General features: G+C 38.9%; 2 protein-coding genes across 2 annotated transcripts; both read left to right on the top strand.

Annotated features, from left to right (window-relative positions):
• Positions 1-221: 221 nt before the first annotated feature.
• On the top strand, positions 222-3,596 carry LOC149039143 (uncharacterized). The gene is made up of 5 exons (XM_089185760.1): positions 222-235; positions 898-950; positions 1,419-1,628; positions 2,203-2,352; positions 2,969-3,596. Exons 1-5 carry the CDS (start codon positions 222-224, stop codon positions 3,511-3,513), a joined length of 972 nt encoding a protein of 323 aa, XP_089041886.1. The 3' UTR covers positions 3,514-3,596.
• A 9,044-nt stretch (positions 3,597-12,640) lies between these two features.
• Positions 12,641-22,337, top strand: LOC149039142 (enoyl-CoA hydratase, mitochondrial-like). The gene is made up of 7 exons (XM_089185759.1): positions 12,641-12,658; positions 13,212-13,283; positions 19,003-19,102; positions 19,922-20,026; positions 20,890-21,009; positions 21,518-21,585; positions 22,095-22,337. The coding sequence occupies exons 1-7, from the start codon at positions 12,641-12,643 to the stop codon at positions 22,158-22,160; spliced, it is 549 nt and encodes a 182-aa protein (XP_089041885.1). The 3' UTR covers positions 22,161-22,337.
• Positions 22,338-22,608: the final 271 nt, after the last annotated feature.

Here is a 22,608-nt window from a genome sequence, read left to right as displayed (position 1 = left end):
AGGAATTTTGTCAGTTTCATCTCTGAAGAAAACTTTTAACCTTACATCCTGTAGCTCTTTTTCATTGGGCGAATTTAGCTTTTTTGGTGGGAAAAAGTTGTTTGTATCCTGAATGCGACTAATTGATACTCATAAAAAACCGGGTACAGAAGAAAAGAAATCCGGCTAACCGAAAAAATTCGAATAATTTAGGTTTTCTTCCATTTAAGTTAAATGTCCCCATGCTTTACTCAATGTAAAGAAACGCTAACCCCAAGTCGTGATCAGTACTTCGTGCAAAGTTGACTGATGCATAATTTATGTATCGGTTCTCGAGCTGTTTCTATTTATTTCTTTTAATTATTGTCTCAAGCGTCATTAAAATTGTATGAAAAGTTGATCTTAGAGTTTTTCAATACAAAAATACGAGAGGAGTGGAAGGAAACTGAAGGTAAGAATATACTGGTTTCAAGGAGTAACCAAGTCATTCAATTTGGAGAAATTGGTTAATTTAAACTTTAAGACCTTTATTACCGCATAAACGTGAGAAGAAAAGTCGAGGAAAAGTAACAAAAGGAAGGTGAGTGTGAGTGAGAAACTCGATGTATTTACTTACTATCGGGTGAGTAACTTGTGCAAGCCAGCGGACAAGTTTTAGTCCTTAGCAGGAAAGATAGTTTTATATAACTTGGTAGTTTAAAAAGCCCTCGCATTCTATCGCCAAGTCAGACGGCAAAATTGTAATTAACAAAACCCTAAGGTCACAAAAATATTTCTTGCATCAAAAAAGGGAAAAAGGCGACATTTGTCATCTGTTTTTGTTTCTTTCTTAAATTACAGGATGAGAGGGCATCTAGTTGGTTTCCATTTCTGTCGCGTTCTGTTGAGTGGTATTGCTTTGTATCTTGTGACTTTCAGTTCGTCTGCTAGAACTGACTTGAGCAGGGACGAGGTTTTCGAGAGAACCGAAGGTAACATGTGAATGTTTTATACCTCCCGACATAGAGATTTTTTTCCGACGGGATGTGAATATTTCAAGTGTCATGGGCGAAAAGTCGGATCGGATGACACATTTTGGCTGTGTCATGATAAACTTTACATTCCCTCCCCCCCCCCCGCCCCCAATAAGGCTCTGGAATAATCTTACGATCCTCCTCATTGGCAGACAATTTTCAATACTTCCCCTTTTATACTCTGCCACAACAGATCCCCCATGAAAAAAAATATGAGATTGCCTCAAAATCGGGTAAAAACAGCAGAAACTTTGTACGCTCAACTCTCATAACTCCAAGGGCTACTTCATATTTACCTTTGTGCACTATCACGAATCAAGATGACCTCTTAAGATAAGGTAAACTACAACACACAAACTGTATCATGAAAGTATCGAAAGTAAACTGTGTGATGATAAGATAAAACACGATTGTGTTTTTTTCTAGGATTTGAGCTAATTTGTCATATCACCAAGACATTATACACTGACGAAATAAACTGTGGATTTGCATGCCTTCAAGATGAAAAATGCCAATCCTACAACAGCAAATCTGATGCTAATGATGCAAAGAAGGAATGTCAACTGAGTAACCAAACCGAAAAATCAAGTCCGGAAAACCTGAGGCGTAACCCACATTCTACTTATTATGGAAGAGGTACTGTTGAGTAAAGTGCTTAACATTATGAAAAAGTTAGAGGAGGTGTGGAGGTGGGAGGGGGGGTATGAAGGGTCGGAGTATTTTGGTTGTCACAATAAAGTTTTCCTGATCCTTCCATAACGTTCCGAATTGTTCTATCGATCTACCTCATTGGCCGCCAATTTTCTTTAGTCCCACCTTTAAACTCTGTTAGCGACGACTGATCCCCCCTCCGTTTCCTTTGAAAACCATGAGATGCCCCCTCCCACCCCTCCCACCCCCTCTTTCCAAGCGAAAAGTGGTGACCTATTTCTAACTTCTGGTCAGCGTATGTATAACATGGCATGTATAACCTTTCCTGAGAGAATATGAAGTTTAAAATCTCTTCCTTTTCCTTATAATGATAGGTTTTCCATTTTCTTAGTTTGAATTGAAAGATGCTATGGATCCTACAAAGATTTCCAAAATCATGAGCTATCTAATAATTACGCGAAAGGAATTACTTATGGAATAAGACCTCTGTGGCGTGTTTTGTTTCTTACTTTGATCCTCTCATCGTTCCAAATGATTATTCTTCCCTCTTCCGATGTAGATAAACGAGGCTGGGATTCTGCTCATCCGGCCTTCTCCTGTAAGGAAATTCTGGACTCTGGATACTCCAAAGGAGACGGGGAGTATTGGATCGACCCAGAGAAGAGTGGAAACCCTTTGAAGGTCTATTGTGACATGTCAAGATATGGTGGTAAGAGAATGGAATTTTTTTGGAGACACGAGGACTTCAACCGGAGTATGTTTGACTTGGTGCAGTTGTTATTGGAACGTTCTGGTCTTGGCTATTCGTATTATGTTTTTAATCAAAACAATGGCAAAATTCTCGAACGTGATTTGTTATCACCAGACGGCCGATTTGAGCACTAATAGGAAAGTGTACGTGTGATGCTTGTAATTGGACAATGTAATAGGACAGTTAAGGGGACAGTTAACACGTCATGCCTGGCTGAGTAGACAGATAGCGTCATGTGTGCGCTGTTGTCTTGCATTTCGCCGAGTTAACTGTTGTTTTTTTATTTTTATGAAAACGTAGGTCTAGTTTTATGAAAACTGATGTCTAGTTTCTTTCTGAAATTTTAACACAGTTTTGATTAATTGGTAACAGGACTTCTTGTCGTCCAATTCTGTCTCTAATGATACTCGTGATTAACAATTCGGTCTCCCGCTTTGCGGTCCTACGATTTTGATAATCACTCGTATGATTTCAGACCGAATTGGACTCCGCTCGGTTCTGTTGCCACTATTAATATGTCTAAAGTTCTATTTACATAGATGTCACCAGATCATTTAGGCTTCTTTTATTTTAGGAGGTTGGCTTCTGGTGTCAAATGTTGAGTTCGGCAGCCCCTCTTCTAAGGTGTCAGTTGAGACATCATACCGTGGGGTAGGTAAGTCACACATGGTTCTGCAGAAAAGTGCCATGAAAGAGCTCAGAAGACACTTGTCCTTCACTCAGCTGAGATTCCACTGCCACAAGAAACAGGGACGCACATTCCACGTGGTCACCACTTCCAACAGCTCAGGTGAAGCTGTGGTCCAGTACTTAAGCGGTCAGACAGATGAGCAACCGGATGCCTGTGGTTCGTTTGTGAGATTGAAGTGGGATGACAATTCCAAGTTAGCTGACATTTGCAAAGATTGGGGACTAGTAAGTGGAGAGTACTTAGTTGGAAAGTGGGGACATGGTGAAGATCAAAACAGGCTATACTGGTATCCCGCATTCAAAGTAAATGCGTATCACCTTAGGGTCCACTTGAATAACGTTGGTGACCTCAACGTAATGCAATGCGATGATGTTGCCTCTCAGACCGTTAACACAATCGGCGATTTCTGGAGAGCATTTGTTCGTTAGTTGCGTTTAACTCAGAGCTGTCTGTACACCAGGCAACCCAGGACTGTGCGAATAACAGTAACATACGAATAAAGCAAAATAAAGAAAATGCACCGTTACCTTCATCGGGTTATAAGAATTGTTTTTGTTTCCATTTCGGGGCAAGGGAAAGCAATCCTCACTGTTTCCCGTGGGGCCAGTTTGAAAATATTTTCTCATACATCCCAAACCGAATATGACTGCCAAAAATTACTTTTGGTACGTAGGCTGGCACACACATTTGCTGCGGTTTCATGGTGAACGACCTTAGCACGCGAGAGTCGAAAGTTAAAGTTGTTGTTTTTTCGGGGGCTTAGTGAATTTTGTTCTACCTAAAAAGTTAGTGTATTTTGATTCACGGCGCGTGACATATTCAACCATCCAATCAAAAAACCTATTTGAGTTGAGAGGTACATAACGATTAAATTTTCACAACTGCTTCCTTCTAAATAGAGGTTGAACTAGTGACCACGTCAACCTCAGTGTTCAGTTCAAGAATTCTAAACATGATTGGCCAGTTGATCGGATCACGAGCGTCGCGCGTGAATACTAAAAATTCCAGAGCAAAAGAAAAGAACACTTTGCAGTTCGAAAACAATTCACGACTGACTCGAGAAAATTTCAACGACCTGTTTTATATGGTGGGAAGCTATTGAGAAAAACTATGCTTAGCACAAGAAGTCGAGGCTAGCTAGTTGCATGGGAAACCTCCAAGAAAATAAAAAAGTAATCATACAGATATTGACCTTCAACCCCTCAGGGATTGGGGGAGGGTTTTTTTTTCCCTTTTTAGACATGATACGAGTTTTTATACTGTAACCAATCACTATCGATAAAATTTTAATTTTCAATGATTGATAGGTTTATATCAAACACAATAAACGGGCATTATATATATATATATATATATATATATATAATTATATATATTATATATATTATATATATTATATATTATATATATTATATATTATATATATATTATATATATTATATATTATATATTATATATTATATATATTGTATATATTATATATATTATATATTATATATATATTATATACATATTATATATTTTATATATTTTATATATTTTATATATATTATATATATTATATATATTATATATATATATAATTTTTTTTATTGTGTTCAGAGCTTTACAAAAGGCAAGAACGATACTATGCTTTTAGCACCCATAAGCTACTTTTCCTTCAGGTTTTTAGTCGGCTCAAATCTCGATATCAACAACGTCATGTGCCTCTTGGAAGAAAATTTTGCCGTTGTGGCGGACCGGAGTAGGTTATACAAGAGCTCTTTTCATACCGCGTGCAGTTTACAATTAGGAGGCTAGAATAGTCGTCATTCCATACAAAGGGGGTTCTCCTATCATATCGAAGGTCTCTGTGTCAGAAGGCCCACTAAACTCACACGAGCGACAATCTCGCTAAGAGGTCGAGACTGGACATTGCTTGTTTAAAGATCAGTGGTATCTATGTTCTCTCAGTGATGCAATGCCGATGCCTCGATCGCGTGCAGATTTGCTCGATTGTTCATGACAAAATACTGTAAACGAATAATAGCTATAACTCATGTTTGTTGTATTTAGCTAATTGTCGAGAGAGCATCTGTCCGTTCATTTTTCTAGTTTTTAATTTAATACTTACTGGCCTTACGACTAGCCATGATAAGAATTCTCAATTTTACTATCTCGATAAAATAAATGACAAAAATATAGATAAAATGCATCATTTTACGCAAAAGCGCACTTACAGTGTAGACAGTCAGAACTATTGTTAGGAAACGTGATAACGCGATTCCTTGTTTAAAGACGACGAAACTACAACTAAAGTAGTAACTTTAAAAACTATCTAGTTAAAAACTACATAGTTACGAATAGTTTATAGTTAAAACTGGTGTACTTTAAATGGAGAATTCTTGCCATGGTTACGTGTGACCATGGTAAGAATTCTCCATTGTACTCCCTCAAGATAAAATAAGAATCTGAAACTGAAGAAAAGGAATGACAAAAATACAAATAAACTGCATCATTTTGCGCAACGGCACATTTAAAGTCTAGACAGTCAGAATCATAGCTAGGAAACGTAATAAAGCGATCCATTGTTTTTAAGACGGCGAAACTACAGCTAGAAGGCGTCTAAAAACTAGAAACACTATAAGGTTGTGACGTAAGACCCCACTTAGACTGTTCCATTTCAAGCTTGACTTGTCCATTTTACCTTTATATTTTTGGCGGTTACGGCGAAAAAACCATTTCGGTTTGTACTAAACCTATTGTCGTCACGCTAAACCATTTCACATTTCGGTGAGTAGATTGATGCGATACGAAGCCATTGGGGCCTACTATCAACCATTTGCCGATAGCTTTAGCCATTTCACACTACTCTGAACTGTTCGTGTCAAGTCACTGAACCAAAGGACAGTTAGCTGAACCGTTTGTCATTTCTACACTGAGTTGAGTAACTTTAGCAAGCCATCGGACAAGTTTTAATCCTTAGCAGGGAAGGTTCCTTATGAGCTGGTAGTTTAAAAAACCCTCCGTATTCTTTCACCGAGTCAGACAAAGTGTAATTAACAAAACCCTAAATTCACAATCAGAACTATTTGTTACATCAATAAAGGGTAAGCGCGACATTTGTCATCTGTTTTTCTTTCTTTCTCAAATTACAGGATGAGAGGGCATCTAGTTAGTTTCCAGTTCTGTCCCATTCTGTTGAGTGGTGTTGCTTTGTTTCTTGTGGCTTTCAGTTCGTCTTTGCACACTGACGTGAGCAGGGACGAGTTTTTCGAGAGAGTTGAAGGTAACACGTGAATGTGTTATACCTCTGTTATGACACCGTGATATATTTTTTTTCCGACGGAATATAAACCTGTCAATTGCCATGGGCGAAAACTCGCCAAATCAATAAAATAACTTACTGACGTCGAACGATCTTGGCTGTGTCACGATAAACTTTACATGATCCCCTCCCCTAAACAAAGCTCTGTAATAATCTTACAACCCCCCTCTTTGGTAGTCAATTTTCTACACCTCCTGTCTCTCTTTTATACTCTGTTGGCCACAACAAATCCTCCAAAAAACTTCTATGCGAAACTCTCATAACTCCTTGGGCTTCTTCAGACAAGACAGAGTAATTAATCAACTCAAAAAAATCAGTTTCTACTACTGATGAAAGTAAATCTTTGCACATCTATACGAATCATTTACTTATTTATATATTAATTTCTACTCGCTGACATTTAGATACCTACAGAGATGATATTTTAGTCTCTCCACCTGTGTATCTTATTCTACATCAGTTTATGGGAGTCTGTTTTAAATATCGGCTATTCACCTTCAAGAAAGATCATGCTATTTAACATTCAGTGATGTTAACAAACAAAAAAATATTTGAAAATATCTACAAATTTGATGACTGTCATATTGGCATTTGTGTTCACTATGATGAATAACTGGATCTTCTTTCTCTGGTTGTTATTGTCAACTTGGCTGCACTAGAAGTAGCTTCCGGACAACAGCAGATCAATTGGGAAGGGTGCGTGCACGCCTCGCCCACCACTGTACCTTCTCCTCTTCTTCCTCAATAACTGTGCCGTCAGCAGCCGCTAGGTAACGTGGAAGCTCGTTAACAAGGCCAGCTATAGTTGCACCATTATTGAGGAAACTGAACTTTCGGAGCTCTGCCAAAGATGCGGCATTTGGGTGGAGGTTTTGGACTTGGACTGGGCAGCATAGCCTTGCACTTTTAAAAGCACAGACAAGGTCATGAGTATTGGAACGACCTTGAGAGGAGTGAAAACCCTTTGAGGGTCTATTGTGACATTTAAAGATAGGGTGGTAAGAAAATGAATTTTTTTTTTGAAACGAGAACTATAACTGGAGTGTATTTGACTTGGAGCAGTTGTTATTGGAATGTTCTGGTCTTGGCTAATAGTATTATGTTTTTAATCAAAACTATAACAAAAGTCACAAACGTGATTGGGTACATTAGCCGGCCGATTTTAGCACTAATAGGACAGTGTACGCGTCATACTTGTAATCGGACAGCGTAATAGGACCGTAAAGGGACAGTTAACGCGTCATGCCTGCCTGAGTAGACAGATAGCGTCATGTGTGTGCTGTTGTCTCGCATTTCGCCGAGTTAAATTATGTTTTTTGTTTTTATGAAAACGTATGTCTAGTTTTATGAAAACTGATGTCTAGTTTCTTTCTCAAATTTTAACACAGTTTTGATTAATTGGTAACAAGACTTATTGTCGTCCAATTCGGTCTCTAATGATACTCCTGATTAACAAATCGGACTCCCACTTTGGGATCGTACGATTTTGTTAATCACTCTTATGATTTCAGACCGAATTGGACTCCACTCGGTCCTGTTACCATTATTAATGTGTCCAAAATTCTATTTGCATGGATGTAACCAGATCATTTAGGTTTGTTTTATTTTAGGAGGTTAGCTCCTGGTGTCAAATGTTGAGTGCGGAAGTCCCTCTTCTAAGGTGTCAGTTGAGACATCATACCGTGGAATAGGTAAGTCACACATGGTTCTGCAGAAAAGTGCCATGAAAGAGCTCAGAAGACACTTGTCCTTCACTCAGCTGAGATTCCACTGCCGCAAGAAACAGGGACGCACATTCCATGTGGTCACAGCTTTCAACAACTCAGGTGAAGCTGTGGTCCAGTACTTCAGCGGTCGGACAAATGAGCAACCGGACGCCTGTGTTTCGTTTTTGAGATTGACGTTGGATGACAATTCCAAGTTAGCGAGCATTTGCAAAGGTTGGGGACTAGCAAATGGAAAGTACTATGTTGGAAAGTGGGGACATGGTGGAGATCAAGAGAGGTTATAGAGCTTCCCTGCCTTCTGACAATTTAAGTATCACCTTAGGGTCTACTTGAATAGCGACAACGACATGGAATGTCATGATGTCGCCTCTCAGAGTGTAAACTCAGTCGGCGATTTCTGGAAAGTCTTTGTTCGTTAGTTGCGTTTAACTAAGAGCTGTCTGTACACCAAGCAACCCTTGACTGTGAGAATAACTTCTTCAAACGAATAGACTGAAAACAGAGACGAACACAAGAAATGCACCGTTACCCTCAGCTGTGGATTGTAAAGCCGTTTTAGCGAACAAGTATCTAATTAGGTCACATATCTGACGCTCGCTTCTTCCTTGTGGTAGGCTTACCGACAGTGCTCCACTGTTTTTATAATGTAGTTTTAGTTTTACATACACCGGATCCTAAAGGAGTCAATGAGATAAACACGGTTTTCTATGTAGTAGTTTATGTTGCTTTATTTATTTCCAAGAACAATTAAGGTTCGAAGAGTTAGACTTTCCCTTCTGTTTGGTCACGGAATATGTAAATATACTGATATCCGCCTGAATATAAAAAAATATTAGGGCAAGGTGTTTTTTTAAATCTTACAATTTGTTATTTCATCCATTTCAAAGTCAAATCGTTCAAGTTTTTGAGAGCACGAGGAACTTTGTCCGAAGTATAAAGGGGGTAAGCTTTTAGAGAAACAGTGGTGCTGTGTCGGTGGGGGAGTATGACAAAATAATTTGGTTTTATCAACTGAATTGTTAATGTAAGTTGTAAATCAGAAAGACGTTATTAACAGATCAGTACAAGTGAGAATTTGACGATTTAACTGACGGATCAGTTTTTCTATCAATCTTATTCCGTAAGGGGATGCATTCAGATTAGTTTTAGAATTCTTTTGTTTCCGAGGGCCTGTAAGGATTAAATCTAAATCTAGAAAAATGATCGAACAATCCTCTCTCGAGAATTAACTCATAGAACAAACATGACCTCTAGTTACTATTTGTTTTACAGTATTTTGTCATGAACAATCGAGCAAATCTGCTCGCGATCGAGGCATCGGCATTGCATCACTGAGAGAACATAGATACCACTGGTCTTCAAACAAGCAATGGCCAGTCTCAACCTCCTAGCGAGATTTTCGCTGGTGTGAGTTCAGTGGACTTTCTGATACAGAAACCTTTGATATGATAGGAGAGCCCCCTCGAATAGAATGACGACTATTTTAGCCTCCTAATTGTAAACATGCATACGGTATGAAAAGATCCCCTCCATAGCCTACTCCGGTCCGCCACAACGGAAATGTTTTCTTCCGTAACGTTGCTAATATTGGGATTTCAGTCGACTGAAACTTGAAGGGAAAATAGCTTATGAGTGCTTAAAGCATAATATAATTCTTGACTTGTAGAGAGCTCTGAACGCGACATTTATGCAATGCCCAACTTAAATACGTCTTTTGATTGAAGGGCTGAACATGTCGCGAGTCGTGAATCAAAATACACTTACTTTCTCGAATAAACAAACTTCACTGAGCCCCCGGGGAAACGACGACTTGACTTTAGACTCTTAGGTGATGCAATGCCCAACTTAAATACGTCTTTTGATTGGAGGGCTGAACATGTCGCGAGTCGTGAATCAAAATACACTTACTTTCTAGGATAAACAAAATTCACTTGGCCCCCAGGGAAACAAATGCTTGACTTTCGACTCTCACCGTGTAACCGCAGCAAATGTGTGTGTCAGCATGCCTATAAAAATTATTTTTTCAGTCATTTTCGAGTTGGGATGTAGGAGAAACACTTTAAAAAAATAAAAATTAAAGTAACTAGCACCACAGGAAACAGTGAAGATTCCTTTACCTTGCCCTGCCAGGGCAACAAAACTCTCTGTATCCCTTGGAGTCGGTCATTTGTCACTTACTTTACCAACTTTGCCAGGTGTCTACATTATAATTGTCTGGAAGCGAAAGTAAACACTATTAGTAGGGTAGCTAGAAGATGAGAAAATAATTGGTGCATCGGAAGAAACAAATGTTTCTTAGCATATTGGCTTCCGTTGCCAATTTTAACGTGCACGAGTCAAAAATAGGAACGCAGAAATACATGTATGGTACAGCAGATATATCTACAAATTGTGACTCATAAATGTACGAGTTAGAAGGTGAGAGGGAATTCTGTCACTTTTCATCTCTCTCTGTTGAAATTACATCCTGTAGCTCTTTTTTATTAGGCGAATTTTGCTTTGTTTGGTGGGAAAAAGTTGTCATCGATCCCGAATGCGACTAATTGATACTCATAGAAATCCTTGTGCAAGAGAAAAGAGGTCCGCAAAAAAAGAACAATCCGAATGATCGAGGTTGTTTCTATTAATGTTAAACGACCCCACGCTTTACTCGAATGTAAAGAAATGTTAATCAGAAATGTTAATCGTGATCAGCACTTTGTTCAAAGCTGACTATTGCTTGATTTACGAAAGGGGTTCTCAAGCTGTTTCTTTTTATTTTTTTTTTAATCATTGTCTCAAGTTTCATTAAAATAGTATGAAAAGCTGATAAAAGATTTTTTTCAATAGAAAAGTACGAGAGGAGTGGAAAGAAACTGAAGGTCAGAATATGCTGGTTTCAAGGAGGAACCAAGTCACTCAATTTGGAAAAAATTGGCTAATTTAAACTTAAGAAGAAGATTGCTTTCCAACTTTGATAACAACATAATAAAAACAATCCGAGTAATCTAGGTTTGTTTCTAGCTAAATACCCTCACGCTTTACTCAAATGTAAAGAAACGCTAACCCCAAGCCGTGATCAGTACTTCGTGAAGAGTTGACTGATGCATAATTTATGTATGGGTTCTTAAGCTGTTTCTGTTTATTTCTTTTAATCATTGTCTCAAAGTTCCTTAAAATTGTATGAAAAGTTGATATAAGAGTTTTTCGATACAAAAATACAAGAGGAGTGGAAGGAAACTGAAGGTAAGAATATACTGGTTTCAAGGAGTAACCAAGTCATTCAATATGGAGAAAATTGGTTAATTTAAGCTTCAGAAGAAGATTGCTCTCTATCTTTGAAAACAACATAAATCTTGAATAGTCAGCCGCTTCGATAAATACATTTGAGTGAGAAGTATATATACAAAAGACCTTTACTACCGCATAAACGTAAGAAGAAAAGTCGAGGAAAAGTAAGAAAAGGAAGGTGAGTGTGAGTGAGAAACTCGATGTATTTACTTACTATCGGGTGAGTAACTTGTGCAAGCCAGCGGACAAGAATTAATCCTTAACAGGGAAGATTCCTTTATATGACTTGGTACTTTAAAAAGCGCTCCTATTCCTTCGCTGAGTCAGACAAAGTGTAATTAGCAAAATCCTAAATTCACAATCAAAAACATTTGTTGCATCTAAGAAGGGAGAAGGGTAACATTTGTCATCTGTTTTTCTTTCTTTCTCAAATTACAGGATGACAGGACATCTAGTTGGTTTCCATTTCTGTCCCGTTCTGTTGAGTGGTGTTGCTTTGTTTCTTGTGGCTTTCAGTTCGTCTTTGCACACTGACTTGAGCAGGGACGAGGTTTTCGAGCGAATTGAAGGTAACACGTAAACGTGTTATACCTCCCAACACAGTGATATTTTGCTCCGGTGGGATGTGAGTGTTTCAAGTGCCATGGGCGAAAACTGGGATCGGATGACACAGATTTTGATCCTTCCCCCCCCCCACCCCCGAATAAGACTTTGTGACATTCCTACAATTCCCCTCATTGTTAGTAAATTTTCATTCTTCCCCTTTTATATTCTGTTGGCCACAGCAGCTCGCCCTGGAAAAAAATATAAGTTCGCCCCAAAATTGGGTAAAAACAACAGGAACTTTCTACGCGCAACTCTCATAACTCTCAGGGCTTCTTCATATTCACCTTTGTACGATATCAAGAGTCAAGATGACCTCTTAAGACAGGGTAATTAACTACACACAAACTGTATTATGAAAGTATCCAAAATAAACTGAGTGATGAGAACGCAATTGTGTTGTTTTTCAAGGAGTTGAGCTAATTGGTCACGTCACCAAGACATTATATGCTGACGAAATAAGCTGTGGATTGAGTTGCCTTCGAGATGAAAAATGCCAATCTTACAACAGCAAATCCGATGCTAGTGATATAAAGAAGGAATGTCAACTGAGTAATCAAACCAAAAATTCAAGTCCGGAAAACCTGAGGTGTAACCCACGTTCTACTTATTATGGAAGAGGTACTGTTGAGTAAGGTGCTTAACATTATGGAAAAGTTAGAGGAGGTGGGAGGGTATGAAGGGTCGGAGTATTTTGGTTGTCACGATAAAGTTTTCCCGATCCTTCCATCACGTTCCGAATTATTCTATCGATCTTCCTCATTGGCCGCCAATTTTCTTTAGTCCTACCTTTAAACTCTGTTAGCGACAACTGATCCCCTCTCCATTCCCTTGGAAAATATGATATCCCCCCCCCCCCAGACTCTGCCACCCCTCCCACCACCTCTTTCCATGACCAAGTCAAAAATGGTGACCTATTTCTTACTTTTGATTAGCGCTTTTCAGAGCTCTCTCATGTCACGTGTACATCCATGTATAATCTTTCCCGAGGGAATATGAAGTTAAAAATCTCTTGCTTTTCCTTATAATGAAAGGTTTTCCATAATCTTAGTTTGAATTGCAAGATGCTATGGATCCTGCAAAGATTTATAAAATCTAGAGCTATCTAACAATTACGCGAAAAGAACTACTTATGGAATAAGACCTCTGTGGCGTGTTTTGTTTCTTAATTTGATCCTCTCCTCGTTTCAAATGATTATTCTTCCTTTTTCCTATGCAGATAAACGAGGTTGGGATTTTGCTCATCCGGCCGCCTCCTGTAAAGAAATTCAGGACTCTGGACACTCCAAAGGTAAACGAGGTTGGGGTTCTGCTCATCCGGCCCTCTCCTGTAAAGAAATTCTGGGCTCTGGACACTCCAAAGGAGACGGGGAGTATTGGATCGACCCTGAGAAGAGTGGAAACCCTTTGAAGGTCTATTGTGACATGTCAAGATATGGTGGTAAGAAAATGATTTTTTTTTTTTTTGAGACACGAGGACTTCAACAGGAGTATATTTGGTCTTGGCTATTCTTGCTTTCTCTACAAATATCCTTTTTATGTTTTGAATCAAAACTACTACGGAATTCTTGAAACTGATTGATTATCATCAGCCGGCCGATTTGAGCACTAATAGGACAGTGTACGCGTCATATTTGTAATTGAACAGTGCAGTAGGACCGTTAAAGGGATAGTTAACACGTCATGCCTGTGTGAGTGGACAGAACGCGTCATGTGCGCGCTGTTGTCTCGCATTTCGCCGAGTTAACTGTTGTTTTTATGAAAACGTATAACCGATGTATAGTTTCTTTCTATATTTTTGTCATAGTTTTGATTAATTGGTAACAGGCCTTCTTGTCGTCCAATTCTGTCTGTAGTGATACGAGTGATTAACAAATCGGACTCCCGCTTTGCGGTCGTACGATTCTGTAAATCACTCGTATGATTACAGACCCAATTGGACTCCACTCGGTCCTGTTACTATTTAATATGTCCAAAATTCTATTTACATGGATGTCACAAGATCATTTAGGTTTTTTTTTATTTTAGGAGGTTGGCTTCTTGTGTCAAATGTTGAGTTCGGAAGTCCCTCTCCTAAGGTGTCAGTTGAGACATCATACCGTGGAATAGGTAAGTCACACATGGTTCTGCAGAAGAGTGCCATGAAAGAGCTCAAAAGATACTTGTCCTTCACTCAGCTGAGATTCCACTGCCACAAGAAACAGGGAAGCACATTCCACGTGGTCACAGCTTCCAACAGCTCAGGCGAAGCTGTGGTCCGGTACTTCAGCGGTCAGACAGATGAGCAACCGGACGCCTGTGGTTCGTTTGTGAGAGTGACGTTGGATGACAATTCCGAGTTACCTGGCATTTGCAAATATTGGGGTCGACAAGTAAGTGGAGAGTCCGAAATTAAGTGGAGAGTTGGAAAGTGGGGACATGGTGAAGATCAAAACATGCTATACTGGTATCCCGTCTTGATAAAAAACAGTCGTCAACTTAGGGTCCAACTGCATAACGTTGGCGACCTCAGAAAAATGGAATGTGATGATAGCTCCGCTCCCAATGTTGGCACAAACGGCGATTTCTGGAGAGTCTTTGTTCGTTAGTTGTGTCTATCTGTACACCAAGCAACCCTTGACTGTGCGAATAACAGTAACAAACGAATAAAGCAAAATAAAGACAAATGCACCGTTACGCTCATCAGGTTATAAGATTGTTTTTGTTTCCATTTCGGGGCAAGGGAAAGCAATCCTCACTGTTTCCTGTGGGGCCATTTATTTTAATTTTTATTTTTGAAAATATTTTCTCATACATCCCAAACCGAATATGACTGCAAAAATCACTTTTTGTACGTGGCTGGCACACACATTTGCCGCGGTTTCACGGTGAACAACCTTATCGTGCGAGAGTCGAAAGTTAAAGTTCTTGTCTCCTCGGGGGCTTAGAGAATTTTCACCCTAGAAAGTTAGTGTATTTTGATTCACGGCGCGTGACATATTCAACCATCCAATCAAAAAACCTATTTGATTTGAGAGATACATAACGATTAAATTTTCACAACTGCTTAAATAAAAGGTTTAACTAGTGACCATGTCAACCTCAACGTTAAGTTGAAGGACTCTAAACATGATTGGCTAGTTGATCGGATCGCGAGCGTCGCACGTGAATACTAAAAATTCCAGAGGAAGAGGAAAGAATACTTTGCAGTTCGAAAGAAATTCACTACTGACACAAGAAAATTTCAACGACCCGAAGCTAGCTGGGAAATCTCCCGGACAACAAAAAAGTAATCATACAGATTTTGACCTTCAACCCCTCGGGGATTGGGGAAGAGTTTTTTTCCACTTTTTAGACATGACACGAGTTTATATACTGTAACCAATCACAATCGAAAGAATTTTACTTTTCAATGATTGGGAGGTTTACATCAAACATAATAACCGGGAAATATATATATATATATATATATATATATATATATATATATATATATATATATATAACTTTTTTTATCGTGTTCATTGTTCAGAGCTTCACACAAGTCAAAAACTATATTATGCTTTTAGCACCCATAAGCTCCTTTTCCTTCGGGTTTTCAGTCGACTCAAATCTCGATATCAGCAACGTCATGTGCTCCTTGGAAGAAAACGTTGCCGTTGTGGCGGACCAGGGTAGGTTATGTAAGGGCTCTTTTCATACCACATGCAGTTTACAATTAGGAGGTTAAAATAATCGTCATTCCATACAGAGGGAGTTGTCCTACCATATCGAAGGTCTCTGTGTCAGGAAGTCCAACAATCTCTCTAGGAGGTTGAGACTGGACATTGCATTTTTAAAAACCAGTGGTATCTGTGTTCTGTCAGTGATACAATGCTGATGACTCGCGTGCAGATTTGCTCGATTGTTTATGAGAAAATACCGTAAACGAATAAGCGCTATGACTCATGTTTGTTAAATTTAACTAATTGTCGAGAGAGGATTGTCCGCTCATTTTTCTAGTTTTTAATTTAATCCTTACCGGCCTTACGCCTAACCATGATAAAAAATCTCCATTTTACTACCTCAAGATAAAATAAGAATCTTAAATAAAAGGAAAGACAAAAATTCAGATAAAATGGATCATTTTACGCGACAGCACACTTACAGTCTAGACAGTCAGAACTATCGCTAGGAAACGTGATTAAGTGATTCATTGCTTTAAGACGGCCAAACTGCAACTAGAGGGCGCTTAAAAACTATAAAAACTATAGGATTGTGACGTAAGACCCCACATAGACTGTTCCATTTCAAGCTTGACTTATCCATTTCACTTTTGTATTTTTGGCGGTTACGGCGTAAACCAACTGCTGTAACACTAAACCATTTCGGTTTCGGTTTGTACTAAACCTTTTGTCGTCACGCTAAACCATTTCACTTTCCTTTGAGTAGGTTGATGCGTTACTAAGCCATTACTGCCTACTATCAACCATTTGCCGATAGCTTTAGCTATTTCACACTACTCTCGGTTGTGTCAAGTCACTGAACCAAAGTACAGCTAGCTGAACCATTTATCATTTCGACACTGAGTTGAGTAACTTTTGCAAGCCAGCGGACAAGTTTTAATCCTTAGCAGGGAAGGTTCCTTTATCAGTGAGCTGGTAGTTTAAAAAGCCCTCCGTATTCTTTCGCCGAGTCAGACAAAGTGTAATTAAAACCCTAAATTCGCAGTCAAAACTGTTTGTTGCATCAAAAAAGGGAAAGCGCGACATTTTTCATCTGTTTTTCTTTCTTTCTCAAATTACAGGATGAGAGGGCTTCTAGTTGGTTTCCAATTCTGTCCCATTCTGTTGAGTGGTGTTGCTGCATTTCTTGTGGCTTTCAGTTCGTCGGCCCGCGCTGACTTGAGAAGGGACGAGGTTTTCGAGAGAGTTGAAGGTAACACGTGAATGTGTTATGCCTCTGTTATAACACTGTGATATTTTTTTTCCGACGGGATATGAACGCGTCAATTGCCATGGCCGAAAACTCGCCAAATCAATATAATATAACTTACTGATAACGATAAACTTTACATGATCCCTCCCCCCATAAGGCTCTGTAACAATCTTACGATCCCCCTCTTTGGCAGTCAATTTTCTACACTTCCGGTCTCTCTTTATACTCTGTTGGCCACAACAAATCCTCCTAAAAAAAACATGGGGATTGCCCCAAAATCGGGTAAAAACGACGGGAACTGTCTACGCATAACTCTCATAACTCTTAGGGCTTCTTAATATTCACCTGTGCACGATATCAAGAATCAAGATGACTTCTTAAGACAGGGTGAACAACTACACACATACTATATTATGAAAGTATCCAAAGTAAACTGTATGATAATAAAATGAAACACGATTGTGTTGTTTTTCTAGGATTTGAGCTGGCTAGTTTTTTCTAGGATTTGTGGATTGAGATGCCTTCAAGATGAAAAATGCCAATCTTACAACAGCAAATCCGATGTTAGTGATGCGAAGAAGGAATGTCAACTGAGTAACTTAACTAAAAAATCAAGTCCGGAAAACTTGAGGCGTAACCCACGTTCTACTTAATATGGAAGAGGTACTGTTGAGTAAGGTGCTTAACCTTAGGAACAAGTCATATTTTTATCGCCTGGGTAGAAGGGGAGAAGAGGGGGAAGGAAAGGTCACAGCATTATGGTTGTCACAATAAATCGAGTCAGTCAATTTTCAAATCAATTTTCAATTTAGGTCCAACCTTTAAGGTCTGTCAGCGACGACTGATCCCCTTTCCGTTCCCTTTGAAAACCAGGATCCCCCCCCCCCCCCCACCCCGGTAAGACCCTCCTACCCCTCCCACCCCCTTTTTCTAAGCGAAAAATGGTGACCTGTTCCTTACTTCTTCTCAGCGCTTTTCAGAGAATATAGAGTTTATGATCTCTTGCCTTTCCTTATAACTTTTCCATTCTCTTAAATTGAGATTAAGGGATGCTATGGATCCTACAAATATTTCTAAAATCAAAAGCTATCTAATGATCACGCGAAAGAAACTACATTTGGAATAAGACCTATGTGGGCTGTTTTGTTTCTAAGTTTGATCCTCTCCTCGTTCCAAATGATTATTCTTCCCTCTTCCGATGAAGAAAAACGAGGCTGGGATTCTGCTCATCCGGCCTTCTCCTGTAAGGAAATTCTGGACTCTGGACACTCCAAAGGAGACGGGGAGTATTAGATCGACCCCGAGAAGAGTGGAAACCCTTTGAGGATCTATTGTGACTTGTCAAGATATGGTGGTAAGTGAATAAGTCTTTTTTCAGAGACACCAGGACTTAAACCGGAGTATGTTTGACTTGAAGCGCTTTCTATTGGAACATTCTGGTCTTGGCTATTCGTGCTTTCTCTACAAAGATCCTTGTTATGTTTTTTAATCGAAACTGTAACAAAATTCTCCAACGCGATTGGTTATCACCAGCCGGCCGATTTGAGCACAACAAGACAGTATACGCGTCATACTTGTAATTGGACAGTGTAATAGGTCAGTTAAAGGGACAGTTAACACGTCATGCCTGTATGAGGGGACAGAACGCGTCATGTGCGCGCGCTGTCGTCTCGCATTTCGCCGAGTAAACTGTGTTTTTTGGTTTTTCTGAAAACGTATAACCAATGTCTAGTTTCTTTCCCAAATTTTGTCATAGTTTTGATTAATTGGTAACAGGCCTTCTTGTTGTCCAATTCTGTCTGAAATCATACTCGTGATTAACAAATCGGACTCCCGCTTTGCGGTCCTACGATTTTGTTAATCACTCGTATGGTTACAGTCCAAATTAGACTCCACTCGGTCCTGTTACCATTATTAATATGTCCAAAATATTATTTTGAATGAGATGCCAGTGGTCTCAGTTACTGGTGCAAATCACCAGCTCAGTGCCCAGATTGTCCAATAATCAAGAGATTTTCTTGTAGCTGTCATTGTGTTATTAAGGGTAGCAAACAAAGTTTGTCTTTTTTCGTTGTTGCTCGATTGAAGTAAGTTGTACAATACTTTCTTCACAGCTTGAAGGAGGATGTGAGTTAGCCATCATGTGTGATATCATTTATGCTGTAAACAAAGCTAAGTTTGGTCAACCAGAGATTTTGCTTGGAACTATTCCAGGTATGGCACACATAAATTACCCACAGAAACAACTTAATCAGTTTGCACAATAAGAAAATATAATATATTCCACTGACTTCCACTGATTAAAATATCAGAGAGCAGAAATAAGCTGCAGGATAGCAGATGAAGAAAATGAAAATTATGTCTTCTCCTTTCCAAGATTTTTTTATACTTCTTAAGAGTATTAGTCACCAGCCCCTTACACCCAAACATCAGTCTGCAAGTTCTCCATACTTTTCTCCATACATTTCCTAATGTGCTGACAAGGAGAATTTGTTTAACAATCAAGAGCTTGTTTGATTGTTGATCATTTGCTTTATTCTTATGACTTTAATGTGTGATTCAGGGGTGATATTGTAAGGAGAAATTAGATGCTAATCACTCTTTGGGGTCAAAGATTTAAACTTTAAACTTTAAACTTAAGCTCTAACTTAAAAAAAGTGATGTAATTTGGCGAAGTAAAGACTCGTAACCAGGAAAGATCACAGGAGTAAGATGGCTTTTTTATGAAATGGATATTTTTTTTATTCTAGACTCTTATATTGCTGCTTTTATGTTCTTTAACCCTTTAACTCCCATGAGTGACCAAGACAGAATTTCTCTTTACACTATCAATACAAAATTAACCAGATAAGTGGTGAGAATAAAGAAAACTTTCAATTTGGGGATAATTAGTTGATCAAATATTAAATTTCTGAAACTAAAATTATAAGAATTGTATGGTTGACAGTAAGTAAAATTACAATTGTGTCAAGCTTAAATTTAAGTTTGTGCTTAAAGTTGCAACTAACTCGAAGATTGCTTTCATTTTTTTAGGTGCTGGTGGTACACAGCGACTTCCAAGAGCTGTTGGGAAGTCCCTGGCTATGGAAATGATACTCACAGGAGATCCTATTTCAGCAGAAGATGCACAGAAATCAGGTCCATGTTCCTTTCAACTTAGCTCCTATTTTTGACCAGTTGTTCATCATTACCTCTTTACCTTACAAAATCGATCAACATGCAACTTCTCCTTGTAATAAACATATATCATCCAGCAAACGGGTAATGAGAATATTTAAACTTCTCAGTTCAAATTTGTTATTGATCTAACGTCAAATTCTCGTAACTAATTAAAAAGGAAATGTGTAGCAGCTAGAGGGGAAAATTAACAATCTGATCTTGGGGGTTAAAGGGTCAAGGAGGAAGGTACTTAGCATCGTAAGTCTTCCCGGTGGCACAAGGAAATTCTCACACAAATTATTGAGAAATGTGTACAGTACTTCCACATCATCAAGGACTGCAACGGAGACACACTGTTTTATGCTAAACACTTGTGTAAGCCTGCAAAATTTGAGTTAAAGGCGTAGATTTTTCCCTTCTGTTTGTTAGCATTTCCGCGAAGGAACCGTTCACTTCCGAAGATGTCCGCACTCTTCCGAAGACGTTTTTTAGAGTTTACGTAAACTTGTATGTCTTCAGTACTCTCCTCTCTTATTAAAAGCTCTCGGCAAAAGTTATTTGCGCCAACCTTTCTCTTCGTTTTGATTCAAGTACATTTGCTCTTTATACTTTTTTCAAAAAGTCGCAGTTAAGGCCGCGTTACCTCAAGTTGTTCAGTTAGGTTTAAGGGTTAATAAAGGTATGAACTTGGGGCATGCACTCCTGTGATAAAACTGCATAAAATTATAAGAATTATTGGCGTCGGCTTTGTCAGGTGGGGCATTGCGCACTCATTCTCGAGATTTTTCTTCTCTTAGATCTAAATTCAAATTGCAGACTTAAAAACTTTCATTTTTTCTTAGGCCTGGTTAGTAAAGTCTTCCCCGCAGAAGAGCTCGTAGATGAAGCTATCAAGACAGCTGCAAAAATATCATCCTTGTCGAAGATTGCCGTACAGATCGCCAAAGAAGCTGTCAACACAGGTATTGGCCTGGCAGTTGTAACCGTCCGATTGACTGTTTCCTGTCATGAGTTATACTTCGATTATTCGCAAGATTTTATGTCAACCGAAGTCGGTGTTGATCTTGTCCATCGCTAGACGTTTCTTGTTGGTTTACCAGTCAACTTCAAAACAGTTACCTATCCTATTTGACTGTTCTACTGCGAAACTATCTTTTTTCTAGTTACCGAAATAGCCCAAAACATCATGACGTACTTCCATTCACAAGAGTCAAATTGATTGTTTCTAAGTCATCATCTTAATTGAAGCAAACTGAGAAAATGAGGTAGATTTTTGCGCAAGTTAAGCAGAGAAGAACTTGATCTCGCGTAGGATTTTGTTGCCTCGGGATATAAATCATCATGACTGACCTGCTTGAGTCCAAAAGTTTAACAGTTTACAAGAAATGCATGCAAGAACAATTTATGGTCGTTGCATTCCCTTTGAAAGTTCCGTAGATGGTTGAATTTCCCAAATGTCTTTTTGTTTAGGCTACGAGATGTCACTGGCAGAAGGACTGCATTTTGAGAAAAGAATGTTTCACTCAACATTTTCAACAGTAAGTTACTATTGATCGGCTTTTACACTTGAAAGAAGACGGCAATTGCAATACAAAGTGGTAAAGCCACTTAACCATTTCCCGAAAACATATCACCTACTCTCTCTGATCTAGAGCAATCAACTGAATACTTCACGTCTTCTGCGCAACCGAAGATAGTGTGGATTAAAATATTAAAATGTTCTTATGTTCCCGCTAAAAGCGTAGCTCTATCTTTCTGCATGTAAACTACACACAACCCACAATTCCTCTATTCGCTCTGACGAAAGGCTAACGCTTGGAACGTCAGCTTTAGAAACTCTCTATGGTGGCCATTTTTGCATTATCAACGCTTTTGATGTAAATAATATTTGTGATACCCCACCCGCCGCAACAATACAGTTTCTCTAGAAACTTACCCCGTCTGTTCGATTGTTACCATGGTGATGAATAACAGTGTAATGAATTTGTAAGGACTTGCGATGAAACTTTCCCGAAGGTAAAATTTCTCCTTTTCTTTAATTTCGCAGGACGATCGAAAGGAAGGGATGACAGCTTTTGTCGAAAAACGAAAAGCCGAATTTATGGACAATTAGTATCTGTTATTTTTCGAAAAGTCGTAGCTTGCGAGAACTTTGAATTGTTTTGTGGGAGTGTTAGGGCAGGTGAAAGAATGATGAAAGCTTATATAAAATTGTGTGAAGGGCAATGAAAACACTCAGCGTGAATTTTCACCAAAAAAAAAACTTAACTGGCGAAATTGATAGCAAAAATAACATAAATAAAGCAAAGTCATAGTCATTTCTCGTTCGTGCGCTCATCTGTTGAACGGATACCCTGGGGTATACATTGGGACGGGGGCGAGTATAGATTTAAGTTCTGCACAGTTCGGTATGTTAATTAAGACTCGAGTCACGAAAACTAAATGACGCCCAAGATGACGGCTCTTCAGTACACTTTCTAGAAAATTAATCCAAGACAAACCAAGTTTTTGACTTGTTTCCTCTCTGTTCACTTTCCTTTCGTTTTGAATCAAATTCTTGG

The sequence above is a fragment of the Pocillopora damicornis genome, chromosome 10, assembly GCF_964200805.1.
Source record: "Pocillopora damicornis chromosome 10, jaPocDami1.2, whole genome shotgun sequence".
Classification (NCBI taxonomy): Eukaryota; Metazoa; Cnidaria; class Anthozoa; order Scleractinia; family Pocilloporidae; genus Pocillopora; species Pocillopora damicornis.
This window is presented reverse-complemented; position numbering and strand designations above follow the sequence as displayed.